The following is a 12,889-nucleotide window of genomic DNA, read 5'->3' on the forward strand; positions in this document are numbered from 1 at the left end:
CGGGGTGACTGACATCGCCGGGGCAGGATCTGGCCCAGCCGGTAGCGGGGGATTCTTGGGATGGGACTCTTGGGAGGGTGCTGGTTTCTGCAGGACCGGGGGGATACACATGGAACAGCCTCAGTAGGGTCATGGCAGTGGGGCAGGGGCAACGCCCATCCTGAGGGCCCCCCCAGGCAATGGGAGCCACCCTGAGGTGCCCGGGCAAAGGGCCCTTCCTGGGAGCAGGATGAGTGGAGTCTATTGATCATGGAGCCCTTGGGAAACAGGATGAGGGATGTTGGTGGGATCCCTATGGGTCAGAGTAGTCATGGTAGCAGCATGGCGGGTGTCTATTGATCATGGAACCCTGGGGAAGCGGGATGAGGGGTGTCTGTGGGACCCCCATGGATCAGGGTGGTCACGGGAGCAGGATGAGGGGTGTCTGTGGGACCCCCATGGATCAGGGTGGCCAAGGGAGCAGGATGAGGGGTCTCTGTGGGAACCCTATGGGTCAGGGTGGTCATGGGAGCAGGATGAGGGGTGTCTGTGGGGTCCAAATGGGTCAAGGTTCATGGTGGTGGTGAGGTGGCCATGGGAGTTCCACCATCCCAAGGGGGAGGTCCCATTCCATCCTGTCCCATCCCAGACCTTGTCCCCACTGCCAGCCCCACGGAGGCGGGGCCCAATCCTTCCCGCCCCTGGCCATGGGGCCCAGCCCCACAGCATTTAGGGCCCCCCATCCCGAGCCTCAGCAGTGCCTGCCTGGCCTCGCGCTCCTCCAGCTTCCACACGAGCTCCCAGGTAAGCACTGCGGGGTCCCCAAAACTGGCACTCCCTGCATGGCACCGCTCTGACACCCTCCATGCTGGTGGGGGCTGTGGGGCACAGGGGGTGTTCCCTCGAGGAAGGGTGGGTGTCTGGGCATTGAGAGGGAGAGGGTGACAGATGGGGGGCTGCAGCTCTGCTCCCCAGTTTGGGGGTGTCTTGTCCCTGAGATCCCCATAGGTGACCCTAAATCAGCAGGGCAACATGGGCAGGTAAGTGTCCAGAGGATAGTGATTATCCCGGGAATCCCAGGCATCTCCCAGGGCCTCTGGCAGCTGCTCTGGGCTGAGTCACCCCACAACCAGGACGGCCCCAAGCACCAAGCCGCTCTTCAAAGGTGCTGCGGGTGACTCCTCTTGGGATCAAGCTGGCATCTCCAGCACTTCCATCCTGGCATAACCCACGCAGTGTCTCTCTCTCCCCAGGGCCACCACGCTCTCCATGGAGACTGGCAGCTCCTTCCAACAGCTTGGCATGCAGCAGCCCCTCGAGCCCCCCAAGCAGCAGCTCCTGGGCTGTGGCAAGGGCAGCACCATGGGCAGTGATCCTGGCAAAGATCCTGGGAAAGGTGCTGGGTGCAGTGGAAGCAGCGGGATCGGGAAGGGGCCAGTGCCAATGGTCTGCAGCACTCCGTGGTGAGAGCAAGAGGCTGGGGGCAGGAGGGAGACAGGGAGGTGGGCAGGGGAAGCTGTGGCAGTGCCAGGGCGATGGGGGCCCAGGTTGGTGCTGGGGGAAAAGTCTGAGGTCTGTGAGCCACCATGTCCCAGCATAGCCCAAGGGAGAAGACAGGATCTGCAGGGAATGGTGCTGTGTTGGCTGCTCCCAGCAGCAAGGGAGACAGATGTGTGCGGACTCCCTGCGCTGTCCCCAGGGAATCTGGGGTCCAGTTTGATGCTGGAATGGGATAACATGGATCTGGGATGATATGAAGCTCTGGGGAGATAAAATGGAGCTGGGTCCCCTCTAACACCCTCGTCCCTGCAGTGGGAACCCCTATGCGGGGCTGGTGAGCCACCTGCGGGCATCCTGGCTCTCTGGGAAGACTCGGCCCATGGAATATCGCGTGGCACAGCTGGAGGCTCTGGGACGCTTCCTGGATGACAAGAAGCAGGAGATTCTGGAAGCCACTGAATTGGATATGGGCAAGGTAAGAGGGGCTGGGAATTGGGGGCCACTGGCATCACATCTTTCATGTCCTTCATACTCCCTTGTCCAGGTGTTGTATCCTTGTGAGTGTCTGGGCACAGGGGTGTCCTTTCCTTGGGGTCCTGATTCCCCCTTGTTGTGCTCCCAGGGTGGTGCATCTCTAAGTGCTGGATCCCTGCAGATCCAGGGATAGTGGAGGGACTGTGCTGTTGATCCCATCCCTGGTGCCCTGAAACCAGGCAAAGGCCCTGCTGGCCTATCGGTGACTGGCCAAGTGGAAGCGTTTCATACTCTGGTCTGCATCCTGGGAGTCCACGTGACCTCCACAAGGGTCACATCCTGGGGTGCTCCTGGCCAGCCTGGCACGCCCAGGATTACTGGCATTGTGCAATGTGCTGGCACTGCACATTCCTCCCAGGGCCTCCAAGGGACTGGTTTCACTGGCACGGTGGCATGGGCAGGGCTCTGGATATGGCTTGGGGTATTGTGGCATGCCAGGAGCTCCTGGATGATCTGCTGGTGAAGTGGGAGCACCCACACTATGGATAACTCTAGTGGTCACAGCTCATCATCTCTGGAAGTGTTCAAGGCCAGGTTGGATGGAGCTTGGAGCAACCTGGGCTAGCGTAAGGTGTCCCTGCCCATGACGGGGCAGAATTGGGTGAGCTTCAAGGTCCCTTCCAACCCAATCCATTCCAGGATTCCATGAATCCTCACCTCTTTGTTAGGCATCAGTGAAGTGGCCCATGCCCTTGGCGATGTTTTTCCCTGTCTTGTTTGTTGGAGGCGAGGCCTTCTCCTTCAGCCAGGCCTTGATAGGCATCAGTGCTCTGAGTGTGTCCATCATCTTTCCTAATTACTCCTAATTAGATCCGGTTGTCCAGTAATGAGCTGGTTATGCAGCCGGGCCCTCATAGCTAGATGGACACTTCACCTGCTCTTACGTAGCTGAGGTGGTGTCTCACCTCCAGTGGTGCCGGTTCCTCTCTGGTGCCCATGATTGGTGGCACTGGGATGACCTCAGACTTAATGTCCTATCTCACAACCTTTGTATCTCATCAAAATTCTTAATGAACCATCATCTTCCTTATCCTGGTGATGCCATCATCATCCTGGGTTGAGAATGGTCCCGTTGCTTCACTCCATTATTTCCTGTGCTTCCTGAACCCTTGCTTCCTTGCACCTCCTGGCAGCTGCCTTTTGAGGACCTGAAGGTCTCTTGGTGGTGGAAGATCCTGGGAATCAGCAACCAGCCTTCCCAACTCCAAAGTGGTGTGGAGATGGGAGGAAGACTCCAATCCAGGGAGTGGTTTTGGGTTGGAGGAGTCCAAAATATGATGTCACAGCACAGGAGCTTTGCTCCCCCTGCTCCCCAGGTCATGAAGGGGCTCCACTGAGCTTGCTGGGCTATTCCTGGTGTCTTCACACTTCTCCTACAAGGATGATATGATCCCAATCTGTGCTCCACAACTATCAAGAGGACCCACTTCTCCATCACAAGGGGTTTAATTAAGCTGTGGTTTTTATTACTTCCCTTTAGTCAAGGTCTTAAGACTTTGACTAAATTTAAGACTAAAAGGTGCAGCTTTAGTCCACAGGCAGTGGAAGGGAGGTTGGGGCTTTGCTTCCAGCTTGAATATCCAAGTGGGAAGGATGCCTTCCACCAGGACCAACTCTTCAGGAGCTTTGGTGACATTGCTTTGGCTCGGGGTTCTGTTGTCAGTTCACAATGCTGAGCTCAGGAATTTAACAATTAGCATGAAAATTTTAAATTTTGGTTGTTTTTTTTTCCCTTCTGGCCAAGTAACTATTTTCATAAAATTTCTGGGTCACTGATGTTCCCTAGGAGTTACAGGAGGTGATAGAAACTTCTGCTGAAGAGATCCTCCTGCTATTCATGTTTGGAAGAGGGGAGAGACGCCTCCTCGGGTGATGGGGTTGGTGTTGGGGTAATGGGGTCTGTGTTAGGGTGGCAGGGTCAATGATGGGGTCAGTGATGGGGTGGCACTTCCATGATGTCTGTCCCCAGCCATCCTTCGAGGCTTTCTTCAGTGAGATCCTCCTCTGCAAGAATGAGCTCAATGTCACCCTCAACAACCTGTGCAACTGGATGAAGGATGAGCACGTGGACAAGAACCTGGTAAGAAGGAAGCTCTGGGGAAAGGGAAGTGGTGGGGAGGGATTGCTGGTGGGGAAGGCAGTGCTGAGGTCATGTTCTTCCTCGAAGGTGATGCAGCTGGACTCTGCCTTCATCCGCAAGGACCCCTATGGGGTGGTGCTCATCATAGCACCCTGGAATTACCCCATCCACCTCTTCCTGGTGCCCCTCATCGGGGCCATCGCTGCTGGTGAGCCCAAACTTCCAGTCCCCTGGCCTGCCCAGTGCCCATTCTCATCCCCAGAATGGGTGGCTGTCACCATGTCACTGTGCTGATGTCCTGTTGATCTTCCCTCAGGGAACTGTGCCATCATCAAACCCTCAGAGATCTCCAAGAACACAGAGAGACTTGTTGCTGAAACGCTGAGCTGTTACCTGGACAGTGTGAGAAGCCCTTCTTGTCCTTGCCTGTTGTTCCTAGACCGTGGTGTTCCCAGCCCTACCTCACACCCACCATCCCCACATATCATCTATGTGCAGAACCTCCTCCCTCCATCCTCAGCCAATGTCTCAGCTTCCTGGGATACCGTTGGTGGGGACACATGGTGACACAAGGGGATGTTTTCTGTTTCTTTGCAGGACTGCTTTGCTGTAGTGACCGGCGGCGTGCCAGAGACCACCAGGCTGCTGGAGAACAAGTTTGACTACATCTTCTTCACTGGTACATGCCATTGGAGAGAGCAGAGCCCTCCTGGATGTGTGCCAGGATCTGTTGGAGGATCTGGGATGTGTATCTGAGGTCTGGTGGGACCCAGTGCCACATCCCAGAGCCGTGCGATGGCTGGTGGGATTCCCACCTCAATCCATGTTTTCTCTGCCCGCAGGCAGCCCCCCGGTGGGGCGGATCGTGATGACAGCTGCTGCCAAGCACCTGACACCAGTGACACTGGAGCTGGGGGGCAAGAACCCCTGCTATGTGTCTGACACCTGTGATGTGACCAACGTGGCGCGGCGCGTGGCCTGGGGCCGCTTCTTCAATGCGGGGCAGACCTGCATCGCGCCCGACTACCTGCTCTGCACCTTGGAGATGCAGGAGAAGCTCATGCCCGCCCTGCGTGAGGCCATCACCGAGTTTTTCGGCCCCAACCCCCGAGAGTCCCCGGATTTTGGCCGCATTGTGAGTGACAAGCAGTTCCAGCGCCTGCGGGCGCTGCTGGGCAGCGGGCGCGTGGCCATCGGGGGACAGACGGACGAGGCCGAGCGCTACATCGGTGAGGCTTGGGGGTCACTCACATCTTGGTGAGCACATTGGGGGTTTCCGGGGGTCTGCATACAGAGGGGAGGCTCTAGAGGGAAAAGAGTTTTAGGGGTGCTTAAAAATGGGTCCTGAGGGGAGGTTTCATCTCCATCCTCTGTGCCTGGCTGATCCTGTCCGGGTTTCCTCTCTGCAGCTCCCACAGTGCTGGCAGATGTGCTGCCCTCAGACCCTGCCATGCAGGAGGAGGTCTTTGGGCCCATCCTGCCCATCGTCGTCATCGCCAACATGGATGAAGCCATTGACTTCATCAATGCACGGCCACGGCCATTGGCCCTCTACGCCTTCTCCTGCGACAGCAAGGTGTGTCTGTAGAGTAGAAAAAGTGGGGAGGGAAGTCAGGCACCTCCTCCACAACCCCCAGGATGTGCTCTGAAGGGTCTTTAGAGCCCAGACACTCTGGGAACCTCTGATGGGTAAACTGGGTAATGTTTGCCAAGTGCAAGCCCCTCATCTACCTTCCCTGCTCCCTCCCAGATAGTGAACCAGGTCCTGGAGCGGACGAGCAGCGGAGGCTTCTGTGGCAACGACACCCTGATGCATGTGACACTGACCTCGCTGCCCTTCGGAGGCGTTGGTAGGTCCAGAATCCCCAGTCCTGGCCATTGGGAGACAGGTGTGATCTGTGGCCTGAGCCATGGTGAGGAATGAGAGTTTCTTCCTGCAGCCAGTGTGGTTCTGGGCTGGATCCCTTAATGTCCCTCAGGAGCCAGGTTGTACCTTCCTTCCAACTTTTAGGACAAAATAGTAGGAACAAAGTGTTTATGAAAATCTGGAGAACCTCTTACTGGATCTTGGAGATCCTCCTTGGAGAAGAAGAAATATTTGGTCTCCAGAGGCACCAATTTTTGCTTTCTCAGATGAAAAGTGAGGCTGCTTAGCCCTGGGCTGTGGGTGCAGCACAGTCCAGGGATACTGGAATACAGGAATGTTGCTTCCCAGAATACTTCCGTATGACTTGATCTCTTTTCAAAATATTTCTGGGATAAGTCCCTTCATTTGGTGCTGCCCTTGCTCAGCATCTCTGTCGGGGCTGGCACCTGAGTCAGACATAATGAAACACCCAGACAATTAATTCCTCACCTGCCTGTGGCTCAGGGAACAATTTTTTGTACTTCCCGTTCCATAACTTATCTTAATTGGGGATGATTCAGACCAACCACCTTCAATTATTAGGTAAAGCCACTTTAGAGCAGGTGAAGGGGCTGAAGTCATTGGGGTGAGATGGCACCAAAGCTTCCACGAGAAGTCACTTAACCTCCAGTTAAACCAGCCACAGGAACTGGGAGAACTGGTGTTGCCAATGTGGCTCCAGGCTTTTAGAGTTCCAGGAAGAGGGTCGAACAGCTCCAACCGTGGGGAGATACGGTGGAGCATCATGGAGTGAAATCAAGACTTGCAGAACCCAGCAAAGCTTGTGTAGGTAAATGGAAGTGGGTAAAAAGGAGATGCTGGGGCCTTCAAACTGCTGAGCTGCAGTAAGATTGGCTGGACTAAGCATCCATATACCTGGAGGAGGCACTGGAAAAATGGAATTCCTCCACCGTGTCTGTGCTGCTCAGGAAATCCTGTAGGTGTCTTTCTCCCTCATTTTGATGCTTGGAGAAGGCATCATCAGGAGCAGAGTCCCATCCTGAGCATGGACCTGTCCTGTGTGTTCCAGGGAACAGTGGCCTGGGAAAATACCATGGGAAGTTCACCTTTGACACCTTCTCCCTCCACCGTGGCTGCCTGCACCGGAACATGGGGCTGGAGACGCTCAACACCCCGCGCTACCCCCCCTACACCCAGCAGAAGTTGGGGCTCCTCACGAGTGCCTTCGAGGTGAAGCGCAGGGGCACCTGCACCCTGCTCTGAGGCTGCCATGCCCTGCTCTGAAGATGCCACAGAGTCAGCGGGAAGAACTGGAACTGTCCCACTCTCCCTCTTCATCACGCTCCCAACTTCCCCACTGCATCCTTTGCCTCACTGGAGCATGTCAGACAGCCAGGATGGACATCCTCTCCTGCACCCTTGTGGCCTCTGCTCCAAACCATTTTCCAGGACACAGCTGAAATGACCAAAATCTTTTTCTTAGTCCAGACTTCTCTTTCTGGTGGAGAAGTGCTCTCATCAGTCCCATCTCCCCTCACACGGACTTTTCCTTTGGAATGAACCTCTCTCCCTCCTCGCTGTTGCTCTTTGCTCTGTGTAACTCTGCCTGTAGTAAAGACTTTGCATCAAACTCTCTCCCAGCCTCTCTTTGTGCCCCTCTCCTCTGGTCTGGGGGGTGCTGGGAGGGTTAGGGGCCGTTTCCCGCCCCAAGCAGTTATAGCTGGAAGGGAGGTGTGGCAAGGCAGGCAGCCAAGGGGAAGGACAGGCATCCAAAGGGCAGGACAGGAAGCTGGCAGCCACCCTGTTAGCTGAGAAGAGGGAAGTTGTGGTTGATAACCCCAGTGCGACCATCCCACACTGCACCTGTGGGAGCATGGAGGCTGGAACTGTCTTCCCGCAGCCTCCTGAGAGCGAGGCCAAGAGAGCCCCCGAGGACAATGGTGGGAACAAGGGTGTGGATGGTGACACCGTGAGGTGAGAGTGTGGAGGGGCAGGTGGCAGGAGGGGTCCCTGAAGTGGCACCTGGATGCTGGGCTGGGATGATGTGGAGCTCTGAGGAGCTGGAATGGGGCTGGCATCCCTCTAACACCCCTGTCCCCACAGCAGGAACCCCTTTGCAAGGCTGGTGAGCCACCTGCGGGCATCCTGGCTCTCTGGGAAGACTCGGCCCATGGAATACCGTGTGGCCCAGCTGGAGGCTCTGGAACGCTTCCTGGATGACAAGAAGCAGCAGATTATGGATGCCACTGCCTCTGACTTGGGCAAGGTGAGAGGGGACAGGAACAGGAGGGCTTGGTGGCCAGAGGAGCTGAGGGGCTCCCACAGCCCAGCTGGGGGTGCTTTGTCCTCCTCTCACTGGGTTCTCCAGCCCTGCCTGGGCTCTCTCTCAGGCTGGCAGCCTCTGGATTTGGGAGACTGAGATGAAGCATGTCACTGTCACCATACCCCAAAGTCCTTCCATGCTCTTCCATAGTCAGAGAGCGTGGTGGGGAGCCCCTTGACTGGATAACCATTCCCACACCCACTAGCCTCAGTTTCCCTCTTCCCTGGGCAAATTAATCCCAGATTTCTGTCCCTGCTCCCTGCCCTGAACTTCCCACCTGATGTCACCCCCTTTCCTCCCACGGGGCTCACCCAGGCTGTGACTCCCTGAGCCGGGATCCCCTGGCTCTGCAGCCAGAGCCTTAATACCACACAGGGCTCATTGTCTTCTCTTCCCCAACCTAGTCCCTTTGGACACCCTCCCTATTCTTCCTGTTGTCTGGATGAATGGGATCTGCATAATTTTTCCTATTTTTAAGCAATCGGTGCTTAAAAGCATCATGTTGCAGACACAGGGGGTGCTCAATGCCCTAAGGGACTTGAATCCAGCATGGGATGTAGAGGGCTCCAGTCCCCAAATCCTGGGCAAAACACTATGGAGCACTGGGATAAGAACTGCAGGATATGCCAAGGTCACATGTTGCATCCTTGGTGTCTGCAGGCACCCTTTGAAACCGAATTATCTGAGATCCTCGTGTGCAAGAACGAGCTCCATGAGACCCTCAACAACCTGTCCCACTGGATGAAGGACGAGAAGGTGGACAGGATTCTGGTGAGAGGGAAGAGGAGAGAGAGGATGGGAGGCAGAGCTGGGTGGGATGGTGGTGCAGGGTGGGACCTGATGTAGCGAGTGTCCCACAGGCGATGCAGCTGGACTCTGCCTTCATCCGCAAGGACCCCTATGGGGTGGTGCTCATCATAGCGCCCTGGAATTACCCCATCCAACTCTTCCTGGTGCCCCTCATCGGGGCCATCGCTGCTGGTGAGCCCAAACTTCCAGTCCCCTGGCCTGGAGGCAGTGCCGAGCACTGGTGAGGGCACTTTGTCCATAGAGGGGCTGGCTGTCATCATGTCACAGCTCCAACATACTGCCTGTCTTCCCCAGGGAACTGTGTCATTGTCAAACCTTCTGAGGTGTCCAAGAAGACAGAAAGACTCGTGGCAGAAGCGCTGCCCAGCTACCTGGACAAGGTGGGACACTCTCCCCATCCCTGTGGCGTGGCTGGGGCACCCCTGCACACACAGAGCTGTGCTCTGAGCCTGCCTCACACACCATCTCCAGTTTCATGTACTGCCCAACTTCCTTCCTCCATGCCCAGCCAGTGTCCCAGCCTCCCAGGGTGCTATTGGTGGGGACAGATGGTGACAAGAGGGGGCCTTTCTCATTTCCTTGCAGCACTGCTTTGCTGTGGTGACGGGTGGTGTGCAGGAGACCACCAGGCTTCTGGAGAACAAGTTTGACTACATCTTCTTCACTGGTATGTCCTCTGGGACAGAGCAGAGCCCTGCCTGGATGTTGTGTGAGGAGGAAGATGGGTTCCCTCCAGACATCCCTGGAGAACAAGGCAGGGATTGGGTTGGAGAGGTGTGCTAGGATCTGTTGGAGGATCTGGGATGTGTATCTGAGGTCTGGTGGGACCCAGTGCCACATCCCAGAGCCGTGCGATGGCTGGTGGGATTCCCACCTCAATCCATGTTTTCTCTGCCCGCAGGCAGCCCCCCGGTGGGGCGGATCGTGATGACAGCTGCTGCCAAGCACCTGACACCAGTGACACTGGAGCTGGGGGGCAAGAACCCCTGCTATGTGTCTGACACCTGTGATGTGACCAACGTGGCGCGGCGCGTGGCCTGGGGCCGCTTCTTCAATGCGGGGCAGACCTGCATCGCGCCCGACTACCTGCTCTGCACCTTGGAGATGCAGGAGAAGCTGCTCCCAGCCCTGCAAAAGGCCATCAATGATTTCTATGGCCCCAACCCCCGAGAGTCCCCGGATTTTGGCCGCATTGTGAGTGACAAGCAGTTCCAGCGCCTGCGGGCGCTGCTGGGCAGCGGGCGCGTGGCCATCGGGGGACAGACGGACGAGGCCGAGCGCTACATCGGTGAGGTTTGGGGGTCACTCACATCTGCATCCTTGCACGGAGCACATTCCAGGTTTGGAAAAGATTATGAGGGGAACCAGGTGCTTGGCCAGGTGGCCTTTTGTACAGGAGATGTGTCCTGGGGGATCACCAAGGTGCCATCTCCGACCTCTGTGCCTGGCTGATCCTGTCCGGGTTTCCTCTCTGCAGCTCCCACAGTGCTGGCAGATGTGCTGCCCTCAGACCCCGTCATGCAGGAGGAGATCTTTGGGCCCATCCTGCCCATCATCATCATCACCAACGTGGATGAAGCCATTGACTTCATCAACAGCTGGGAGCGGCCCTTGGCTGTCTATGCTTTCTCCTCGGATGACAAGGTAGAGCCAAGCCAGGACTACACCTGCCCTGTGCTCCTTGGCAGCCGTATCCAGCCATGTTTGTGCTCCAAGTGTTTCCCTTACAGCACACCGCCCTAGTTAGAGGGTATGGATTGTGTTTGGAAGTAGTGGAATGGGGTGCGAGATCCATGTCCCATCTTCTTTGTGTCACTCCCAGGTGGTGAACCGGATCCTGGAACGGACAAGCAGTGGAGGCTTCTGTGGCAATGACACCCTAATGCATGTGACACTGCCCTCACTGCCCTTTGGAGGCATTGGTAGGTCCAAAATCCCCAATCCTGGCCATTGGGAGCCAGGTGTGATCCCTCCCATGGTCAGGAAGGGTCTCAGGAGGAACTCTCAGCTCCAGATGACTCAGTAGTCCATAGGGAAATTCTCCTTCAGAAGCCCTTTGCTTCACCTTGGGCTCTGCTGAACACCCATGGAGCACCCTGAGGTTCCTTGTCTCCATATTCCCCATCCCAAGCTCTGTGTTCCCTGGATCCATGGAAATGTCTTGCCTACCACACAGGGAATCAGAGCTTGAAGCAACCCGGTCTAGTCTGAGGTGTTCCTGCCCATGGCAGGAGGGTGGAACTGGATAATCTTTAAGGTCCTTTCCAACCCAAACTATTCTAGGATTCCATGATGGAGACACCTGCTTTTTACGGGATGATCTCCACTACCAGCTCCTGTTTTCCACCTTTTTTCCTCTCTTCCCACTCAGCTGGCCAGGAGGCATCAGTGACCTCCCTTTATCCTGAGCCTGCTGATGTGTGAGGAACTGCACCCAACGCATCACCCCAACCATGATTAGCATTTTATCAGGAAGACTGACTGGCTCAGGCTGACTCATGGCATTTTATCCCATCTGTTACCAGATCATGTGTGGATTTTGTTATTTTTTGCCAGCCTGCCTGGCTTTCCTGTCCTTGTTCCTGGCCAGCCAGCTTCCACCTCCTGACATTTATCCCTGGTGCTGGGTCCCACTTTGCCAAAGGCACCTCGGTCATTGTGCCTCTCCACCCCTGCAGTCCTGCCCCCTTGCAGCAGGATCCAACATGGATAGGATGTCTTTTGGAGGGTATTCCTGTGGTAGGGAAGCTCATCTGGTGGGAGCATCTTGCTGCTGCCATCACCTCACCAGTGACACCCATCCAGTTGCTAAACATGTTAATTGAAATGGTAAAACCCACTGATGAGAGAGTTTTGGGGAATTTCTCCACCTCCCAGCCTAATCTTCCCACTCCAAACATCCACTTGGGCGTGCACTAGGTCACCTCGTGGTCCTCTTTGGGTCACATTCCTGGGAAGCTCATCCATGGCTTGGAAAGCAGCTGGATGAAGGAGTGGTGCTGCTTTCACAGAGCTGGGAGCTTAATTCTGGGTTCTTTGACCCAAAGGATGGCCAGATCCAGCTGCCCACCGGGGTCCTGTGCTGTGTATTGCAGGGAACAGCGGCCTGGGAACGCACCACGGGAAGTTCAGCTTTGACACCTTCTCCCACCTCCGGGGGTGCCTGAAGCGCGGGATGGGCCGGGAGTCCCTCAACGCCCCGCGCTACCCCCCCTACAGCCAGAGGAAATTCGGGCTCATCCAGGCCACTCTAAAGGTGGCACATAAGAGTGACTGCACCCTGCTCTGAGGGTCTCCACATCCCACTCGGGGTCTGCCCACTCAGGACATCTCTTGCTGCTGGTCCTGGTGCTCAGGTGCAATGAAAGGTGTTTCTCAACATCCTGTGTGCTTCCCTTTCACTTCCCTGCACCCCTGCTCACCCTGAGTCCTTTGTCCCCCACATCTGCCTCCATTCCAGTCCCATATCCCTCTTTTCTGGCTATTTGGGGCTTTATTTCCACTGCTACCACCAGAGCAGAGGGGTCTCCTGTGCCCCTCATTGTGTACTCTGCCTTGAGAAGGTCCACAACAACTCCCTGATCCTAAATCCTTGAGCTGGGATGATCCTGGTTTCTCCTGTTTTATGATCCCAGTCTCCTTTGCCCCATGATATCAGTGTCCTTTGCCCCGTGTTCCCAGTTTCTCCTGCTCCATGATCCCAAGTTTCCTTTGCCCCATGTTCCCGTTTATCCTGCCCCATGATCCCATTTTCCTTCGCTCCACGCTGCTCCATTTTGGGGGGCTGCTTGTGCCA

General features: G+C 56.1%; 2 protein-coding genes across 2 annotated transcripts; both read left to right on the top strand.

The window, feature by feature from the left end:
• The first annotated feature begins 1,011 nt into the window (after positions 1-1,011).
• On the top strand, positions 1,012-7,223 carry LOC102032126 (aldehyde dehydrogenase family 3 member B1-like). The gene is made up of 11 exons (XM_031061497.1): positions 1,012-1,019; positions 1,233-1,442; positions 1,792-1,954; positions 3,983-4,093; positions 4,181-4,301; positions 4,410-4,495; positions 4,691-4,772; positions 4,936-5,322; positions 5,503-5,669; positions 5,844-5,943; positions 7,030-7,223. The coding sequence occupies exons 1-11, from the start codon at positions 1,012-1,014 to the stop codon at positions 7,221-7,223; spliced, it is 1,629 nt and encodes a 542-aa protein (XP_030917357.1).
• Positions 7,224-7,833: 610 nt separating this feature from the next.
• On the top strand, positions 7,834-12,382 carry LOC102032291 (aldehyde dehydrogenase family 3 member B1). The gene is made up of 10 exons (XM_005426474.2): positions 7,834-7,934; positions 8,067-8,226; positions 8,944-9,054; positions 9,144-9,264; positions 9,388-9,473; positions 9,679-9,760; positions 9,995-10,381; positions 10,571-10,737; positions 10,916-11,015; positions 12,189-12,382. The coding sequence occupies exons 1-10, from the start codon at positions 7,834-7,836 to the stop codon at positions 12,380-12,382; spliced, it is 1,509 nt and encodes a 502-aa protein (XP_005426531.2).
• Positions 12,383-12,889: the final 507 nt, after the last annotated feature.

Source organism: Geospiza fortis, unplaced genomic scaffold (assembly GCF_000277835.1).
Source record: "Geospiza fortis unplaced genomic scaffold, GeoFor_1.0 scaffold450, whole genome shotgun sequence".
NCBI lineage: Eukaryota > Metazoa > Chordata > Aves > Passeriformes > Thraupidae > Geospiza > Geospiza fortis.

Excerpts from the sequence above, each read along its gene's own strand:
- LOC102032126 (XM_031061497.1), top strand. Across the intron at positions 4,302-4,409 it reads CATCGGGGCCATCGCTGCTG|GGAACTGTGCCATCATCAAA; the intron begins GTGAGCCCAAAC and ends ATCTTCCCTCAG. Across the intron at positions 4,496-4,690 it reads TGAGCTGTTACCTGGACAGT|GACTGCTTTGCTGTAGTGAC; the intron begins GTGAGAAGCCCT and ends GTTTCTTTGCAG.
- LOC102032291 (XM_005426474.2), top strand. The coding sequence starts at position 7,834 with ATGGAGGCTGGAACTGTCTTCCCGCAGCCTCCTGAGAGCGAGGCCAAG. Across the intron at positions 9,474-9,678 it reads TGCCCAGCTACCTGGACAAG|CACTGCTTTGCTGTGGTGAC; the intron begins GTGGGACACTCT and ends ATTTCCTTGCAG. Across the intron at positions 9,761-9,994 it reads TGACTACATCTTCTTCACTG|GCAGCCCCCCGGTGGGGCGG; the intron begins GTATGTCCTCTG and ends CTCTGCCCGCAG.